Source organism: Neltuma alba, unplaced genomic scaffold, assembly GCF_004799145.2.
Source record: "Neltuma alba isolate B1F8T4 unplaced genomic scaffold, ASM479914v2 tig00010972_pilon, whole genome shotgun sequence".
Classification (NCBI taxonomy): domain Eukaryota; kingdom Viridiplantae; phylum Streptophyta; class Magnoliopsida; order Fabales; family Fabaceae; genus Neltuma; species Neltuma alba.
Window position 1 is genome coordinate 24,403 of NW_021635734.1, and position 20,724 is coordinate 45,126.

General features: G+C 35.0%; 2 protein-coding genes and 1 pseudogene across 2 annotated transcripts; 1 reads left to right on the forward strand and 2 right to left on the reverse strand.

Annotated features, from left to right (window-relative positions):
- The first annotated feature begins 2,241 nt into the window (after positions 1-2,241).
- Positions 2,242-10,336, forward strand: LOC114760387 (uncharacterized; annotated as a pseudogene).
- Positions 10,337-12,529: 2,193 nt separating this feature from the next.
- LOC114760380 (surfeit locus protein 1-like) lies at positions 12,530-16,804 on the reverse strand. The gene is made up of 4 exons (XM_028949637.1): positions 16,567-16,804; positions 15,498-15,672; positions 14,780-15,063; positions 12,530-13,138 (listed from the first exon to the last, which is right to left on the reverse strand). Exons 1-4 carry the CDS (start codon positions 16,797-16,799, stop codon positions 13,069-13,071), a joined length of 762 nt encoding a protein of 253 aa, XP_028805470.1. The 5' UTR covers positions 16,800-16,804; the 3' UTR covers positions 12,530-13,068.
- A 46-nt stretch (positions 16,805-16,850) lies between these two features.
- LOC114760382 (uncharacterized) lies at positions 16,851-18,129 on the reverse strand. Its single transcript, XM_028949640.1, has 4 exons — positions 17,877-18,129; positions 17,648-17,742; positions 17,387-17,458; positions 16,851-16,940 (listed from the first exon to the last, which is right to left on the reverse strand). Exons 1-4 carry the CDS (start codon positions 18,073-18,075, stop codon positions 16,851-16,853), a joined length of 456 nt encoding a protein of 151 aa, XP_028805473.1. The 5' UTR covers positions 18,076-18,129.
- Positions 18,130-20,724: the final 2,595 nt, after the last annotated feature.

Genomic DNA, 20,724 nt, shown 5'->3' on the forward strand with positions numbered 1-20,724 from the left:
AAATATTTCTTTTAATCCACAGTGACTTTTTCGTCCAAATCTACAGACTAAAACTCGCTGAAATAACCTAACACTACAGAAGTGACTGCTCTAAATCTCCAATAGTCCCTACCATGCAACAATTTGGAGTAATTTCTTCATCTGCATTCTTTCTCCACAATGGTGGTTTCTGTGAGAAGCCAGAGTTCAGAAGAACTCTTTGCTCTGATGTCTGCAATAGCACTTGATAGCTGTCGTAAGCAGGCACATGCAAAACAGGGAAGGGCAAGTGGGAACAATCATGGAATTGAAATTCTTGTGTGATGAAGTAAAGGTAATATTTGATGCTCCTCAATTATTTTCTTTTCCTTTTTCTTTTTGGCCTGCATATGTTCCTCTATGATTGTGTTATGAGAAAGTGACTCATTGCCCTCCATTTTCTGATAATGACAGTCCATAGGTCGAAATTGTTGCTACTTCGCAATTTGATACCACACTTCACCTTCAGCATATATTCATACGTCCCTGAAAAGCCAGGTGTAGTGGGCACCTCAAGCTATAATTAAACAAAAGCATGCAAATTTTTTAAGAATGTAAGGCTAAGAAAATAAATAAATAAATAAATTGCGTTAATGGATTTTCTTTATGGAGCTTCATGCTTATCCATATTCAAGGCCCAAACTACCAACAGAAAAGACCATTCAAATTCCTGCGCGCGCGCCTAGAACACAAGCAAATGGAATAAGAAACAAGTAGTTAAAATTTATTAAAAAAAAAAAATTTATGTCTTTGATTTTAATTGGAAAAATGTTTGAATAGGATGAAAGAATCTCTCTCTTTTTAACATAGTCAACAAAATGGAGAACAACTTCCAACGGAGTGGTTGGCCCAACAAGTGCTTCCAAGTAGAGGAAGTACTCTTTTGCAATTTTGGAAGAAAGCAGAAGAAAACAGATAGGAAAAGAACAATATGGGGAAGGTCTTATTTATTTATTTATTTGGAAACTTGTGGAATTTGCTAAATGCCAACTGTTATTTGGGACTTGAAAATCATTGTACAGGGTGGCATATGTTGGTTAATAGCGCCTGCAGCAGCAAGGGCACGTGATGTGGCCTTAGTAATAGATCTGGCCTTTGCTTCCCACAATCTGTCTATTTAATAATTACTACTACTATCTTATACAGTTCCTTTTTTTTTTAAACCATACTACTATCTTATATTTCAACCCAATCCATTTTTTAAAATCAATAGAAATCGAAGTTATGGGAGTTGAAAAACAATAGGTCAACATAACATCAATATTAATACATAATATAAAACCTATAAAATTGAAGTATTTATAAGCCATAAATAGATTTCGTGCCATCGTAGTTTAATTTCTTCGATTTTTTACACATTTCTAAGCTAAATGTTAGTAGTTTTTAATTTATTGTCCAACTCATACATCATAATATAGAAAGAAATCTAGTTTCATCGCAAAATTTAGTTTGATGCCCATGTTACAAAATTAAAGAAGAAATATAATATGTTGTGCATATTTTTATTTCAAATTATGGTGTATAAAATGATTGGCTTATTTTGCCTGCCAAAAAAGATGATTAGTTTATTATATTATACGCATCGTATTTTATAATTTTTATTTTTCTATTTGTAACAATAGACTTGTACGTTGATGGCTAGAAAGATTATATGGTACCTGTCCTCGGGAGTAAAGAAAGTGAACATGCGGCGTATGGGCACTTAGGAGAATGCATGCTTGCCACGTGTCCTTTACCACAATTCTTGAATTCTTAATTTTATGTTTGAAAGATTTACTCCTCTGTACTATTTAGGCAAAATATTTTTTATCCTATTTATAGGATATCAAAAAATTCTTTTATATAAATATCTAATTTTATTTCTTATTTATTATTATGTTAATTTTGCTTGTATTAAAAATAATGTATATTAAAAAACATAAAATAAAAAATTATTAAATTTTAAATCAGAATAATAAAATGTAAGATTTTTTTAATTTATATAAAATACACTGAAAATAACTTGTTGTTGTTAATAGATTCAGAGCACTAACCAATTTTAATTATAGAAATAAAAATATTCACTGTTACAATGAGGTCTCCCATCAATTGGCTAATTCCTGATGATGATGATGATCTTGAATCTTTGATGAGATGCCCTCTGCTTGACTTAATGATTACGTTACATTACATCACATCCCTAGCCTCTCTCTTTCTCTATCACCCTCAAAAGCCGTACCCATGGCCGTTTCTTCCTTTTCGTCGATCCCTCCCAAACCACCATTTTTTCTCTCACTCCTCCCATTTTTGTTGTGAAATTCTTTCGCCTCTAGAGTTCTCTGTTCTCTCTGCGTAGTTATTTCCATCCGTTCTTCTGCATCTCTCTCTTTTTGTCTATGTTTCACTTTGCACAAGTCTTTCCCATGGAGTTGGCGGGTTCTGTTTTCTATCCCAAAACCCTGATTCGACCTTGAGGTCTCAAGGGATTGGATTGACTCCTCTCTGTATTGAAATGGCGATTGCAACTGGAGATCGGTACCTGGAGAAGTTGGTGAAGTTCGTGGACGAACAAGCTGGTCCTCTGATTGAAGGAACTCTGGTGTTGAAGCTTAACCCCGCTGGGCTTCACTATGTTCAATCTAGGCTTGAGGCCTTGCATGAGGTTGAGAGCCTTCTTGCCGGGGCACCTGTTGACTATTTGCGAGCTTATGTCTCCGACCTCGGTGATCACCGCGCTCTGGAGCAACTCCGTCGGATTCTTCGCCTTCTTACCTCGCTGAAAGTTGTTTCTGTCTTGCCACCGCCTGCCAGGGATCCCACGCCCTTGTCTTTCTTGTCTTTTGGGCGGTTGAAAGTGTTGGAGCTCCGGGGAAGTGACTTGTCCACTTCGGCGGCTAAAGGGTTGCTTGAGCTAAGGCACACACTCGAGAAAATCATTTGTCATAATTCCACGGTTTGCTTGCTCATTTCTCTGCCCCGCCCCCCGTTCTGAATTCTATGAAGCATAGACTATTTTCATGGCTATTACTTGTAAAGTGTACTTGTTTCCCATTTCAAGTGCTTCTGCGTTAGAAAGTTGATAATTATCTCATTATGTGTAATTTCTTTTCGTCGTAGTGGATTGAATGTTGGAATTTCCTATATGCTAGGATGCGCTGCGGCATATATTTGCAAGCAGGATAGCGGAAATTAAGAATTCTCCGCAGTGGAACCGGTTGTCGTTTGTCTCTTGTGCATGCAATGGTTTGGTTCTCATGGATGAGTCTTTGCAGCTTCTTCCTGCAGTTGAAACGCTTGACCTTAGCAGGAACAAGTTTGCTAAGGTAGATAATCTTCGTAAGTGTACAAAATTGAAGCACTTGGACCTTGGTTTCAATCACCTGAGAACAATTGCGCCTTTCAATGAGGTACTTGGTGAAAATATTTATTTTCTTGATGATTGCATGGAGAAATCTATGCGTGGTTTCTGTGGAAGGCAGTCTGGTGCTCGTTATAAATATTAATATCTTGTTTTTCTATAGGATATAGGTATGAAAGTGAATGGTGAAATGTTTTAGTATTATGGTAACCTGAGGGCGTTTTTAGTTTTACTTTTCGTTTAATCGTATTTGAAACTTAACAGCAAACATTCATCGTCGGCAACTTCAACAGGACCCTTGTAATTCCTCTGTTTTTTGTTTAATCGTTGGGGCGGGGAGAGTCAAGTTGTTTTCAACTGATGGAATTTAGATATCTTCCCAGGAAAGTTTTATTCAATTTGATGCTCTAACTTGGGGATGTGTTTCTCTATTTCATAATGAGGTTGAGCTGCTGTCAACCTCATGATGGATAATCTAGTTGAGAAATTATGAATCTCTTAGGACGTGGAAAAGGTTGAACAAAGTGGGATTGGTCTGCCATTGGATGTTATTGAGAGTATTCAGGGGTCAACCTGATTGCGTACTGGCACGATGACGGGCTTTCAATCTTGCTGAGTTGGAAAAATAAAACTTGCAAATGCACCATGAATTCAGAATATCATTACAGTGGGAAAAAGGAAATTACTGGAAGGGTTGTATGATATATCCTTTGTTTCCATGTTGATCACATTGGGTATAAGCATACATGGAGTGGATTTGAACATGCCACCACACAGTAGAGTAGAAATGGTGCTAGTCTTTCCATTTTGATTAGCTCTTTTTGTTGGGTCATTACTTCTGTCGGATCTTTTGAGTGAACAAAATGTTCCCCGGCTATATTTATTTTGAGAATCTTCTTTCAATTCCGCAATTTGATCGGGTTTCTGGATGTTGAAAGTAATGATATCACTTGTAATTTCACTGTGCATGTAAAGAACAACTAGGTTTTCTTAAGATAATATTATTGTGGATACAGTATTGATGGAATATATGTTGATGTTTGGGGTTTGAAAATAGAAGACTGTTGGTCCAAGACTATCGTTCTTGGAGATGGATATGAAACAACTTAAAAGACCTGTTAAATTATAAAGTATGTTAGTTCTGCTAGACATTTACTTATATTGCTTCCTGTTGGAAGAAATTTGTTGGAGAAATTCTTTAACCTTTGCTTTTAATGCATACCCTTTATTTGGGGATTGGCTCTGGGCTCATACCATTTTTGTTGGATCATTCAGGTTTCCTTTCATATTGTTAAACTAGTCTTGAGAAACAATGCACTAACTACTTTGCGTGGGATTGAGAAGTTGAAGTCACTTGAAGGACTTGACGTTTCCTACAATATTATTTCCAATTTTTCAGAGCTACAGTTCCTCACTGGGCTTCCGGTTCTTCAAAGCTTGTGGCTGGAAGGAAATCCTTTGTGCTGTGCTCGATGGTATAGGGCACAAGTATTCAGCTTCTTCACCTTCCCTGAAAAAGTAAGTTATGGTTTGAGTATACGCAAGTAATAAGCATACATGTTAAAGTGTCTATCTGTCTTATCTGTTTCATGTAATATTTCATTTTGGAATTTTTTTTCTACTCATGGTTTCTTCTTTAGTTATTATTAACTTGTGATGCTTGAAGTATTTCTGTACTTGAGCATATTCACCTACTGGCTTTATTCTCATTAAATTTCAATCTGTTCTTTTATGTGCTGATTAGCTGAAATTAGATGACAAGGAAATTAATACCAAAGATTATTGGAAGAGACGACTAATTATTGCCAGCAAGCATAGGAGACCTTCCAGCTTTGGGGTTTATTTGCCTGCAAAAGATGAGGATGCAGAGCAGGAAACATTAAATAGAAGGGTAGGTAAATAGTGAATTTGTTTGTGTATTTCTTTGGGCAATATGATTCTATATTTGTATAAATGAAAATTGTCAACTCAAGTTTTTATTTCATTTTAAGCTTGGTGCTAAATGCTCACGTTTCTAAAATGAAGGTGAGACTTGAGAGATCAGTTTTATGGGATATGTGTCTCATTTTCTTTTGAAAAATAATTAATATCAGTTTTGGCCTATATGGAGATGAACATTCCACTTTATTACGGTTTTCCTTTTTCTTTCTGTTTTTTTTGAACAAGCAGAGGAAAGCTTCACGTCTTGCCTGTATTGAGAATGAAGAGGATATCACTAGCATATTGTCTGACGAGGAGTCTGTGTCATGTGGGAATGATGCTCGAAGTCGAGATGATTGTGATTTATCTGATGGTGAAGCTGAAATAGTGGATTTAATGAATAAAGTTGAGCATATGAAGAAAGAGCGTTCTATTCTTTGGTTGCGGGAATTTAAGGAGTGGATGGATATTGATTCTGGTAGATTTGTGGAAAGCAGCAAAGAAGGAAAACCTAAATTGCATCCTCGGAGAGAGAATATAAAAAGGAGGCCAGACCAGGGGCAAACAGTTGAAGTCTCAAGATATGCCTCTGACTCTGTTCTAGCCTCTGGAGATGAAAGTAGTTTGAATATTGTAGAGTCTGATAGTTCTTTTGTAGATACTTCTGCTAGTGTTCTTAGTCAGCATTACTTTGAAAGTAGAGGTTTGCTTGGTAATGCTAGTGGGGCTTCTCTTAATGACTTAGGGGGAGTGGATCAGGACCATTTAAATCTCATTCCTTGAAAGGGATTAGTAGTGCATTCTCACGCTCTAGAGGTTCCCATTTTGATACCTATACTAATCAAGAAGCACATAGAATGGCTGAAAAAGGTGACTTATCGCCACTGACAACAATTGATGACATATCTGGAACTCACTCATCTGTTTGCCCCTCATCTCCTCCTCACTTTCAAGAAGACCTCCTTCAACGTCGGCAAAACTTGGTGGAGGAAATTTTGCAGCTCTCTGCAGGCTCCTTTTCAGTAGCATCTTCGGATAGCAACACTAGCTGTAGTGAAGTTGACTACTCTGGATATGATCAATCAGTGCTTGAAATTGATAATTTCTGTAATAAGGACTATGTGACCAGGGGTGTTAATGAGCGTATATCACTAAATCTACCCAAGGACATTCTTAATTATCAAAGCCCTGGAAGAGAGAATGGCATTCATTCGTCTGATTTTTCTGCTGATCAAACTTCTAAACAATGTTCCAGCGATTTTGCTGCTGGTGCTGACAGCAGTGAGAGTGCTTGTTTTGTTAACCAACATGCTGATCTGCTAGGGCTTAGAAAAAACAGAAAGAAAGCCAAGAAAAGATTTATTTCAATCTTAGAAGAGAGTTCAGACAATGCATGTCATTATGAAAGTGAATTTAAACAAGAGCAAAGTAAGCTAGTTTCTCATGCAGAGGCTCTGAAATTGTGGGAAAGGATCAAACGTTTGCAAATTTCAAGAGAATACTTCCTGCTGATGATGCTTCTGAGTTGTCTACCCAAGTTGGCAATGATGTGATTGTTACTTATTTCAATACACATATTGCTGATTCAGAAGCTCATGAAATTTGTAGCCGTTGTGTATGCTGTAATTCTGTCCTTCAGAGGGATTCTACCTACCAGGAAAGGTAACCTTCATCAACTATACTGTAATACGCTATGTATGTATGTATGTAAGTATGTGCTTTCCATAGGATGTTGGCCGACTATTTCTCATATTTATTCATTCTACTCTCTATCTATTAGGCATCTCATTCTTTTTAAACATGAGCTGTTCATGTTTTACTGGATTTGGAGAACACTCTTTTTACCTGCTAAGTAGCCACAATATTCGTTTACCCTTGTAACTTATTTATTCTTTTGCTAATAAAATATATGTCATCTTTTCATGTTAACCAGGTATGGGTTTTGTGCATTGATCCGAGTTTGAAGAATGAGTTTTACTATTTGTAGCTTATGGATAGTGTGACTTGATACTGATTTTATATTTTATATTGACATTTCATATTCAATTTCCAACCATGGTTGTTGCGAACATCATGGTTTCAGAGCATGATTTCCCATGATAGCATGTGTAATGTTACTTTGTTCCGGTGTAGGGAAGTTGCAGTGATACTTAGCAGCCATTTGAAGCTCTATTTGCTACTAATCACCGATGCTGATGACGAGTCAGGTTAGGCTGAGCACCTTCTCTTTTTTCAGCGGAGGAACTTCAATTTGAGTTCACATCTTCATTCGAATGTCTTTAGAGACTTTAAAAGCATGTTCAGATTTCTTAAGGAGGAGATTTAGTTGAGGCACAGGAGTTGAGTGGAGTTAAACGTAGAAGTCCAAATTCCATTTCTCTGCATATCAGACCTTCCATAAAATTAGTAAAATCAACATCTCATCCATATTTCACATGCTTAGACAATTAAGCACTGCATTTTTTGATGCTGTTCAGGAAGTCATCTGAGTTTATTGAGTTGCCACAAGGCAGAAGAAGTTTGTGAGGTGCTTGTTGGGATGGGACTTCAGGTGTTAAGGTTTGTGACTTTGTGTGCTCAAAAGAACTAAAGAACTGTTCATTTTTTTTAAATGTATGGCATTTGAAGTGTATGTTACTGATTTGGCAGGGTGAATTTTGAAAGTGGTGAAACATACCTTTTCATTACAAGGAGCATACAGAGGTCAAGAGAGCTACTAGAGACCTTGCAACTTTCTGGTTCTTGTGAAGAAAATGATAGATGCTCAATGAGAAGGTGATATATGTAGTGCCCTATACCTTTTGGCGCCGAACCTGAGATTGTGTGCCTATATTTTTGTCCAAATAACTGAAATAAAAACTTTGTACACAAATTTGTATTGAATTAATTTGGATTTCACTGAAAGATGTGCTATAGATTTTACCTTTTTTTTTTTTTTGGTGTCAATTATTTTCCTGCTTTAATATAGAGTTGGGTTTTGGAAATATAAATGGCAGTTTGGAGCAGGTTCAGGTTGAATTGTTTGACAACCAGATATGTGGTGGTTCCAATTTGAGCATTTATCAGTATGCAATGGTGCTTGCTTGTTGTAACAACGGCAAAGGTATGCTTACTTTTCCAAGCTTTTCAAATTATAGCTTTGTTTTCTTTTTATGCTACTGGCAATGTATATCTTTATTGGTTTTTATATTGTTAACTTTAACCCCAAACTTCCAGAAGACTAACTTATCTAGAACTCTAAAAACTGATGTTAAGGGAACTTTCTAGAAGCTAGTTTAAAACACCGATTTGAGAAATAGATTGTGTTTTTAGATGTCTGTCTAGAGCAATGCTTCACTCTCGTTATAAACTACTGTGTTAATAATATCCTTGCGGGAATTGATTTACTGTGAGTGCATGGTTATGGTAAGGTAAACCATGGTTCTCCGAGTGCTATATAAGCAATGCCTCTCAAAGGTATTAGATACTATGCGGGTTTTTAGTGGTACCAGTACAAGATCTGAAAATATTTGTTTAAACTTATGGTGTCACTTCAAATGGAAAAATTCAATGTAAAAACATGCTTATTAGTGTACAAACGTAAAGGTGAGTAGGTGACCTTTTGTTACTTGTTTATCCTTCAGACGAATCATGGCTTTCAAGATCACTGTTTGTGACTGGGGGATATGTGCTTTTGTGCATTGAGGATGTGACCCAATTCTGCTTATTTTCCTCAGATTCATCTCTATCACCGTATTTCAGAATTGACTCTTGTTGCCTAATTACTGACATTTGTGAGGCAGTAAGTTCTGTTATTCCTTAACAGTATTGGCTACATTTATAAGTGCTTTGAATCTTTGTCTGAGTGGGGTAAATGTCAGCACTTCTTTTTTCCCTCTATCTCCCTTATTCTTCAGTCAAACTGGTAAATTGGCATGTTTAAATTAGGTCATTCTTCAGGTATACAAATTTGCTTCAGTAATAAAACTTACTGCAGATAGCAATTTATGGACATTGCAGGAGGCCTTTGTAGGCTTCGGGAGTGAAATTGATTTAAAATTCACAATATCCTTGAATTTATTTAGGCATGTGCCTTTCTTTTAGAAGTTCTTAACGTAGAAAATACCCACTAAAATGCACACATCTACCGGGTTTGAATTCTTGATGTCTTGGGGCTTATTCTCAGGGCAGAAAACGAGCATAAAATGAAATGTTAAGTACTTTATTTGGAAAAAAAGGGAAAGGAAATGAAATAGAAAAAAAAAAAAAGAAACATCTTCCTTTGGTCACACCCAAGGATGGAGCTAGGTACTGGCAACCCCCCCAAAAATTTGTTGGCCTATCTATATATATAGGCTTATGTTACACTGTTGTCCCCAAAAAATTATAGTCAAAATATTTAGAAACTCTGATTTTTCCCCTGTACTTTTTTCTGGCTCCATCCGTGGTCACGCCTCTCCTTGGTATGGTGTTTTCCCTGTTCTTTCTTCTTACTCTTCTATCATTTTTCTGGGAATTTATGATTTAATGACATAATGTTGACTAATTCCAGGTTATTGATGTTAAAGAGCGCTTCTGCGTGACATTAGTTCTGGAACGTCTAATGTCAGAATTCCACCAATCTACCCACGCTAACCTTCATGTTGTGAATGACAGAAATCAGATTTCAAGATCTATTAAATTGAAGCTTCAGTGGTTCTCTAGAGATAATTTGTTGAAGTTTGTGTCGTTGTTGAAGGCAATCCATGGAGAAAAAATGGGCTCTACTTTGGTAGTAAGATGTACATCATAAAGCTTTTTTGCTTATTGTTGTTTCATATTCATTTCATTCTTTTGATTTCAGTTTTCTTTTTGCTTTTTCTGTAAGTTGAATGTTTTGGTTGGTTGCTTGGTGTGTTGAGTTGATCCTAGCTTGCTTTCCTTTTATTCTTTAATTTGTATCTGCGTAGCTGTCATTCTTTGATTTATTGCAGTGTACAGAGTTGTACAGTACAAACAGCAAATTTTTGTCTTGCTCTTTAACCTCTTCCCCTCTCCTTTTGGTCCAATTTATTGAAGAGGAAGATCGCAATCTTTGTGGAATGTTACAATTGTTTCTTTGAATATTGGCCTCTAATTTGGCGAGCAAGAAGTACATCCCTAATTACCAGCTATTTGTAATTTTTTCCTGTACTCGGGTTCTTTATTTTCGTGGTAACTGAGTCTAGTATTCTTTATATTTTGAGGGATCTAGCTGCCGCCTCTCGTGCTTAACATTTATCACTCCTATGTCCTAAGGTGCAAGCAGGGCTGCTCAAAGACTTGGTTTGGCATCAGTCTGAAGTCTGATTGAAAAATGACCAGGTTGAAATATTTGGTCTAAGGTCCTGTCCAGTCTGATTGAAGAACTCGAGACCAAGACCGGGTTGGACTTGGTCTGTCGGGTTACTCGACCAGTCCACCAAACTTTGCTCCTTCCTTTAAAAAAAAAAGGATTATACAAAAAACTCTGGATTTGGATCTGGGCTGTCATTTTTTCCCCTCATACATACAAAGGCGTAGACCCATTTTCTTTTCCGATTTTTCCATATTATATTCTAATAAAATAAAATGGTTTGATAAAAATATTTTTTGAATGGTGAATTTTTTCCTTTAAAATTTAAAAACTTTAAATTTTTTGATAAAAATATATACTTTAAAATGCAATTTTTTCCTTCTCTGCGCATCACGCCCTCATCCTTTTTCCCTAATTTGAATGGTGAATAGTGAACACTCAAGAACCCATCTTCAAGTTCACGGAACAACAATCATCAAACTATTTCGAACCCATCTTCATCTTCCCTTCTCCCAACACTCACTCTCTTCCACCACCACCAACAATGGAGTTTAGTCTCAAAAACCACCCCTACAGACCTATCATAGAAGAGCATGAAAATTATCCAAGATATAATCAAAGTCTGATAACTTGAAAAATGAATATGAAATCTATGTGAAATTTGAACTTATAAGTGAAAATGGAGAAGGATGGGGTCAATTATCACCAAGAGAGTGAAGAAGCTGAAACGCCAAAACTTAAGTGGAGAATGGGAAAGACTAACAAGTAGCGACACTAGAGCCTAAGTGGAAATGTAGGGTACAAAAGAGGCGAAGTTGACGCTAACACCGAAGTTTGAGTGAATATGGAGAGATGAGAGTAGAGGGAAGATCGATAGTCAAGAGGAATAGCGGCGACAAGTTGAAGGAAGAGGAGGCCAAAGGAAGAGGAGGATAGAAAGGAATCATGGCATAGGTGAAAAAATAAGGAGGGCAAAAAAAAAAAAAATTCTACCTGGACCAGGTCAGACCAAATGGTTCGAAGCATTAGTCCTAAACTCAATCTTGCCCGGTTTTCTAGTCTAACCCGATTGGCCTAGTCTTTTTTTTTTTCTTTTTTTCCAGGCAGCTTTTTTCAGACCAGGGGGGACCGGGTTGTTGCGGTCAGACCGAGCAAACCAGGTTTTGGGTTTTTTTTGCACAGCCCTGCGTGCAAGGATCCAAGTTATTTTGATGATCCCATTATATGTTTTTACAAAAAAAAAAAGCAGAGTTTTGATCTTTGATATTTATTTATACCCTGCTACATTTTTGTCACATAAGCTGGGGGTGGCTGCATCCAATGGAGTTTAAGCGCGGATAGAGTTATGTTAACTTAGAAGTAACCATTTGTCCTGGAAACTTGTTAAAATCGATTATGGTTGAAATCAGCAATATGCTGAAAATAAATAACGGACGATGACCAACAGTGCAAATTAATGTGGGGTAAATAATTATGAGATTTTAAGGAAGAGTGCTGAAAGCATTTTCTAACGTGCCTAAAATATTTTCTAGCACTATAAATTATTTTTTCAGGTAGATTCAGTATCTTAAAATATTTTTTAATGTAATTTTATGCTTCAAAATAATTTAGAATGCAGGACTGGATGTACTGGGAAATATAATTCAAGATGCTGGATACATTTCAATCTAAGAGTATAATTATAGAAGTTTTATAAGCCAGCAGCATGTGATAATGAGTTCTCGGTAATTTTCTTGGTGACTATTTCTTTCCTGTGAATTTTCCCATTAAATTTAAGATCTTTAGCTATGATTCATGCCACAGAATTTACACTTCTACCGCTACCGAAGATTCAACTTAAAATGAAAGTATGTTTTTTGGAATGTTCCAAAATTACCTATAAAATTTTCCGCCTCTTAGCAGTGCCATACGAAGCCTGCTCAATTAAAATTCCCACATCAATGAAGGACAGGCACAGCCAATGAAACAAGAATGATATCCCATGCCAACGGGGAAAACAAAACATAATCATGTAAGCACAGCACAAATAGGTCACTGAACTCAGCTGGCAAGGGGAATGGCCAAAAATGACCATTGACAAACCCTGGACATGTTAAGAGCTCAGTTTGAACAAAACTTAATAGGAAAAAAAAATTGAACATCAAGTATTGAGATTGGGACTGATTCAACTACTCACTTCCTCAGCTACCTCCTACTTTTAATACTTTGTCCTCTCAAAACAAGTAACAATACTTTATTTTCAGATGGAAAATTGGCTTGGTTGCCGCTGAACAATTTAATCGCCATCCACCTCATCGTTAAGTAAAACATAAGTGTCAAGAAACATAATCTTATCATCATTTAGGGCGAGAGCCATACCCTAGGCTGAGAAGATATCATTTGAACCGAACTTAGATGGAAATAATTCCCGTTCAGTTAAGATCTGACTTTAAGCGCGAAAACATGAATGGAGATGTATGCACCATGCCATATTACTGGGAAATGCGCAGTGACGATTTTGTTATCTCCGCTTATTTTTCTGCCTCAGTCTCTTAAATGCCATAAATGTAACAGCTGCAGAAAGAGAATACCTGCTCCCCCATCCAGAGAAAAAAAATTATAATGGTTAGAAGGTACTTTGGACCCCTACATTCTAATGAGAATGCCTCACCAGAACGGATATAAAAATTCCCATGTGATCACAGAACACAGCAAGCACAAGGGAAAAAAATCCTAAAGATTTGTGTCATGAGATGCATGACAAAGAGAAAAACTCCATTACATGTCAGATAAAACCAAACACTGTCATACTTCTGAAACTATAAATAATAATAATAATAATAAATAATAATAATAAAAATAAAATTAAAAGATGACAACGGAAATGACAGAGTCAAAGACATTAAGGGATTTCATAACAAGAGATTTAGTTTAGCGGAGACGTTTCAACTGTCTCTTACTTCCAAGCTATTTCTTTGTGTCAAAATTTTTAATTCCGTTATAAATTAAAACTCACAATTAGGTGAAACCCAGAGATAAAAGGAAATACAGCCATCCCAGGCAGAGAAGAATAAAATCAACACAGGAAATTGTTATGGCCTAGAGGCAAGGGGAAAAAATGGAGCACACAAAGCGGCTTGAAATTATGTTCAGTGATAGAGTTCTAAATGCTTAAAATGGAAGGATGGAACTTCTTAGAACTATGTGCTAAAATTCAACTTCTGAAAACTCAACCCATTGTCCAATACTTCACAGAACAAGTATTTTTCCTATGGCCACACCTTCAATATCCGAATTTCAGATATTGATTCCATTATTGTTAGTTACCGCAGTTTAAACTAATGAAATTCTAATCTGTGTACTAATCAGCCGCTCATTATTGGAAGCAGTACGCTTGCTAACAAATTAGGTTAACTGCAATTTAGACATAATTAAATTCAAGCAGAATTAATACCAACAGAAAAGGTTTTACTATCTTGAGACCCCTTTTTGGCGGAAGTGTTCCCCAAAGCAATTTTTATTCGAAGAAAAATCTGAAGCAATACTAGATGATGTATAATATGGTGGCTTAAGAAGAGCACACGACAGGAAAGAAAACAAGTCCGAAGGGAAATAACAATAATGCCATGATCTGCTATACTGCTTGACTAATCACTGAAAAACCATAAGGCTTGATCTTCCAATGGAAGATGCACACCCTGCTTCCTAGCAATGATGTTTTAAACCAAGAGAAAAACCAAAAAGAATGAGAGATACAAGCTTTGCATGGCACAATTTCTATTCTTCCTATCAGGGTCCTCCTAAAGAGTGCCAAAGGATTTCTTACTGCACAGGCATACTTTCTTCACTTTTTGGTTTCAGACCAAATTTAACAGCTGATAATGCTCCAGTTAAGATCACTAACAATCTACACAACCTTGACAATACAAAAATTCCTTAGCAGCGATTCAGCAGGATACTACTACTGATACCCAATTTTAACTTAGCTAATTTCAATTACATAATATTTCGTTGTCAATTCAAAACAACCTACGATCTTGTCTGCCAAGATTATAAAAGCCAGTACTATAACTGATGCTATAGTCAACCCCAAAAAAGCAATCATCGGCTTAAGTAAAACAAGGAAAGGCACCAACATTAAAACAATGGTTAACTTCAATATCGTCAGAGCAATAAACTTCAATTAAACACAACGAATTCATCCATTCGGCAAAGAGAAAAATGTTGCATACCATGTCATTGTATAATTGAGGTGGTCTCTAGGCATGACTGAACTTCGAATCAAAGTGTTGACATCCTTTGGGATAGGGTAAGGATTACTTGGATTGATATTTTCATTAATATCTTCAAGATAGATAGTGTTTTCTGGGAGTCCACAAGCACGGGCAATGCCTGGAACATCAACATAGAACCATTGGGAAGACTCAGGATCATTTGCTGGAACAAAAATACTTGGTTTCTCACTTTCACGAACTACTCCGATTACTTCTACGGGTGTGACAGGAGGGGAATGATCCTGCATGTTGCACCAAACAATACATGGCGTGCAGCAATTCAAGTCATATCAGGTAACAGGACAGTTATGGGAGGAGAGTGGAGAAGGCATAAAACAAAACATTTAAAGTTCAGTTTTAAAATATTAGGAAGAATTACACTGAATGACCAAATTCACAAATTAATTATTAAGAAGACCTTCAAATTTATCAGTCACGTAATGCACATTTACCAATCAAACTACAAATATTTACCATTCACATGATGAAATACAACTCGAACAACACTAATTTACAGGTGGAAATGAGTATTTACAATTAGTGATCCTTAGTAATATAATGAATAAGATTTCTAAATTTGGTCCTTAGGCATAATTCTCCAAAAATATTGTCTTTCTCATTCCTAAGATACTGTCATGTAACAAAAGATGATCTAGATCCAGAATGATGACAACACCTCAGTGATATCAGGTTTTCTAGACCAAAATCTCCACCAGGATTTTGTTCCACCAGCCTGCGATGGAGAGGGGAGTCGTTCTGAAGACTGCTCACCATCTTGAGAAGCTTCAACAAACTTATCTCTCCAACTGCGTGGAACCCATCCTCTGTTGACTATTACTGGAAAACTCACGCTGAAAGAAAATTAAACAACGTACAAAAATAGAATCACTTCAATGAATACAGTAGGTAGCAAGACAAAGAAATGATCGATTCTTCTTTGCCGAAATAAAAATATCTTAATATGGACAGGTTGTCAATGAAACTACGGCTGACAAATAAAGCCTCATCAAATATTATGAATTACAGTTCAGGTGCTAGAAAAGATTGAAGACATTTAAACTGGGACAGTGGGTTTGCATGCATGTTTCTTGTTGATGAAATGAGAACAAGAAGACAAATCTAATTATCTGAATAATTTTTCAATAGAAGCAAAAGCTTAAAGGTTATTCAGGATAAGTGCAATTTGCAACCACATGTTTCAAAAATGTTATAGTCTAAAGAAAAGTTAGTTATTGTACTTCTTATATGAACAGTCAAATTTAAATATTTTTCGCGTGAGAATTCTCCATATATGATGATATGATTACAAAGGCATGGGAATCCAGATTATCAATAATACCAATTTCCTAAACCTGTCCATTAGTTAAGTTATATTTGCATTCTAATCCATGCTGTAATGGTGCTGATTAGCACACGATCCATTATAAGGTATTGTGTAAAATTACCATATTTTTAAAATCGAACTGTTCTAGAAGTCCAAACCTACCCATTGAGCAGAATCAGCAACATTTTACTTCAATTTAAAAGTACAGCTAAATGCTATGTGAGCGTGCGTTTCAATAATCAATATTTATCAATTTTGTAAAGATTTTGTGATCAGTTACTTTCCCATTAAATTTTTTTTCCCAGAGGTACAGACGATATTTCTCATCTATGAAACCATTTTTTAAAATTTTATTTCCTTTCCATTCCAGTCTATTTTAAAAACCAAACAACTTGTTAAATATACAATACAAAAGCCGTACCTGTCTGGACAACTGGGAGCCGGCATAAGAGGTGTTATAAGATAGTAGCCATTTTCAGTCACTCCTGAAATACTTCTCGAACGTGGACCCACAAAGATTGATTTTTTATCATCATAAACTCCTTTGCAGACCGCCTTCCTGAATTCTAGAGAATCCAATTCTTCAGCAGATGGAGATGCACTGCTGAATTTTAAAGGCTCCATCTGCAGTCTCTTCTCTCGATAGTCCAACATTTTATCTATTACCAATGGTTGAGGAGACTCATTTTCAGTTTGCTAATTTGCTTAGCCAATATTAAGACATGGAATCTGGAATCTTATAACTTCGTGAAAATTAAACTTCAAAAGTGGAAGGTATTCATCCAGAAATCCATTCTGTAATATTTAGCAAGTTTTTAAACATATAATGTTCAAAACTTATAGTATCATTTAATGGATTCCTCCAAGACATTTGAACTGAAAAAGGCATAATCCACAACATGAGCCTATGAATCCCTTTGAACCAGAATAAATATGTGACATTGAGCTGAATATTCCTGATGTGTGTGCAGATGAAATTACAATTTATAGGGCCTGAATTATAAATGGAGAGCTGGAATAAATCAATACATAGATAAGTCTAAAATTTCAGACCAACGAACAACCAATAATTATTCGTACAAAATGTCAGCCCCAAAACCATGCTTAGGTCACAAGCTTATCTATACGATGCTTGTCCTGGTTCGAATTTGGATCCTTTCAAATTAAAGCGCCTCGTTGGGGTGACAGAACGGTTTGACACATGGAGTAGGAATATGTAATTATGTATAAATTCCACTTACAATTTTTCTACACACTCCATCTTTTTTTTCTACATCTCCGTTAGTTCTGAACATTTTGCAAGCTTCTAACATCTGTAAGCCATTCGCTTTAGAACTACTGATTGAAAAGTAAAACTAGAACAATCATGAATTCAATGCAAGACATCAGATCACCATTCACTTCTATGACGTTGCTGCGGATAGTCATAGAACGAGTAAACAACTAAATGAACTTGAAATTTTCATGATAGAGAAGAGATTATAAGTTTACTGAGTCCACACCTTCTCTTGTCTTCTGAAAATCTGCCAAGTTCCAAGACCAAATGTGATCGCTCCAGGTAGGAATAGAAACCATTTTGACCACCTAGAGGATTTCCCTTTCACAAATAAAAGCACCAATAAGCGAAGAAATTTAAAATTCTGACACGCTCTGCAAGCAAACAAACTCAGCATGGCAAAATGCAATGTTAAGCGCATGTAGAGAATCACTCGGATGAACCAGCGCACATACCTTCTATTTCAGAAGAAGGCGGCGATGGTTGAAAACCAGATGAAGAGGCAACGGAAGCGGCGGAGCTGAAAGAATAGGAGGAGGACGAAATCGGCGATGCGTATGCAACCCACTTAGTAGCGAGAAAATGAGATAATGTCCCGCCGGCGCCGCCGCGTCGAAGCCTGGCTAGCGATTTGCCAGTGGAGACTGATCCCATCTTGACTCCGTCATCCGGAACGAATTTCCCGCCGTTTCGACGCAAAGCGGGCTTATGGTTCCTCCCCGAGGGTTTACGGGAAAATAGCTTGCGGCCCAATTAATAATAATAAGGAGAAATGAACTAAAAAGAAATTAGAATTGTAATATTCTGATTCAAGGATCTAGGACTTCAACATTTCATGAAACAAAGTGATGTCTCATCGACTATTTTATAAATATAGTTAAATGATAAAAATATCTTTATATTAAAATATTTATTAACAAGTTGTGAATTGATAATGATAAGTACTGAATAACAAATGATAAGAAATGTACCGACAATGACAAATTATTTATTAATAAGTTGTGAAGTGATAATAACAAATATTAAACAGTTAATGATAAAAAATATATTGATAATGATAAATTTGATATTTTTTTTAAAAAAAAAAATGATACAATGACATTTTAGTTATTTGACTATATTTACAAAATATCAAATCAGAAGCCACTTCCTTCATTAGGCTTTTGTACTATTACCTCTAGTTCTTAACGTAAGATTTTGTTTGACTTTTATTTTGATTTTAATTATAAATTTCTAATCCACTTTGTCTTTCATATTTATGTATTTTTTTCAAGGTAGTCCCTCTAATAATAGTAGTTCTAGCTAATAAACTTGATTAGCAAGAATATTTTATGAAAGACAACACCTATTTATTACAAATAACTAACTTAATATATTTCCTTAATCTCCTCAAATTAGTCAGCTGGCTTTTATAATTAGGACCGGAGGTAATTTTAGGTATCTGAATTGAAATATTATAATTTTTAATTTCTTTTTATGTCTTTTTTTTGATAATAATATTAATAAGAATTCGCTGGCAGAAAAAATAATAATAACCACAAAATAGCTGCATTGGGTTTAATATTGTTTTTTGCAAGAGCTGCCTGAAAGGTTAGATTTATAGTTTTTTTTTTAATTTCATAAGGGGATAATTTCAATAAATATATTTTAAAAAATAATTTAGGGAAATCAGCACACACTTATTACAAATAATACATTTAAATAATTATATTAATATTCCCAAATTAATTATCAAGCTCTTGATATATATGGAAGGGAAGTAGTACATGATAATCTTTGCATCTTTATGTATACATATAATATAAAAATTTAAGAAGTTGCAATATAAATATTTAATATGAGAGTTAGTCTAACATTTAATTTGGTTCTAAATATAAGACCCTAATTTGTTTTAATTCTCGTATTTATCTTCTTTTTTTTAAAGTAATCATTGTATTAGTTACACATGTTATATATCTCATCAAATAGCAATTCTAGCTAATACATATTATCAGCAAGGATATTTTAAGAAAAACAATATTTATTTATTATAAATAACTGATTTTAATAATTTTTTAATATACTTAAATTAATCAATTAACCCTTATATTAAGGCTTAGAAGTAGTAGTATATTGTCAATCACAAAATTTGAAATAAATTATATTGTTTATAATTTATAAACAATATATTTTGTTATAAATTTTTTATTTTTTATTTATGATTTTAGTAAAAAGATTTTAAAATTAAATTTTAATAGTAAAAATTCTATAAAATTTAATGATATAGAGAATGAGGGAGGGAGGGAAAGATAAATTCTATCAAAATATTGTTGTTGTTCCAAGCATCACAAGCCCATATTTTATATCACCTTGTTTTTGGTTAAGTTAGAAAAAATAAATACAACGTGTTGATGTATTAATTTTAGTGGAAGGAGCTCGGACCAATTAAACATTGAGATCTTGAATATGTGTGAATGTAACAAATATTATAAAAGACTCTTAATTAGAATTTGAGAATGCTTGAATTTGACCTAAATGGTAACGTGAAAACTGTGAATGCCCTAGGAAAAATGTGTCACAAATTCAGGGGTATTTTAATCTGTGCTTAAGTCTTGTGAAAAAAAACATATTAATAGTAAGAACATTTACATGACAAAAGTACTCATATTTATAAAGATACAAATTTCTCATTAAAAACGACTTTGATTAAGTACCGATCCAGACCTATTTCAGGTTGTAACAGCATTTGAAATTCTCTTGGTAGTAGTAAGGATCTCCAAAATCTGTCGCCAGATCGAATTGGAAGATCATCAATATTGCTGTGGCACCTTCATTATATTCATAAGAGATTGCTGGACACTCTCTCCAGGTGGAACATTGTTGAAAGGAAATAATAGAGCCTGCAAATCTTTCTGATTCTACTTATTATTGCTTCCGGTCTTTTCAAGCAATCTTACAAACGCATCATGTACCATTTTCTGAATATCTTTTTGTCTCCCCATGTGGTGGCTTGAACTTCAAATTCACTTCCCTTTATATGCATTATTAATTTTTGTTTTAAATATAAGAGTTAGTTGAAGATTCAAATTAGTCATATATATATATATATATATAAGATCTAATCCACTTTATCTCTCCCATATTTATCCCTTTTTTTTTTTAAATTAGTTCTCATTATTACACATGTTAAAGGGTTTTCATTTTAATGTACGTAATTAACAATACTATTTTAAGAAAGATAATACTCATTTGTTATAACTAATTAACTTAACTGATTTTTTTATGTTAGTAAATTAGTTATCTAATTTTTAAATTAATAAGCAC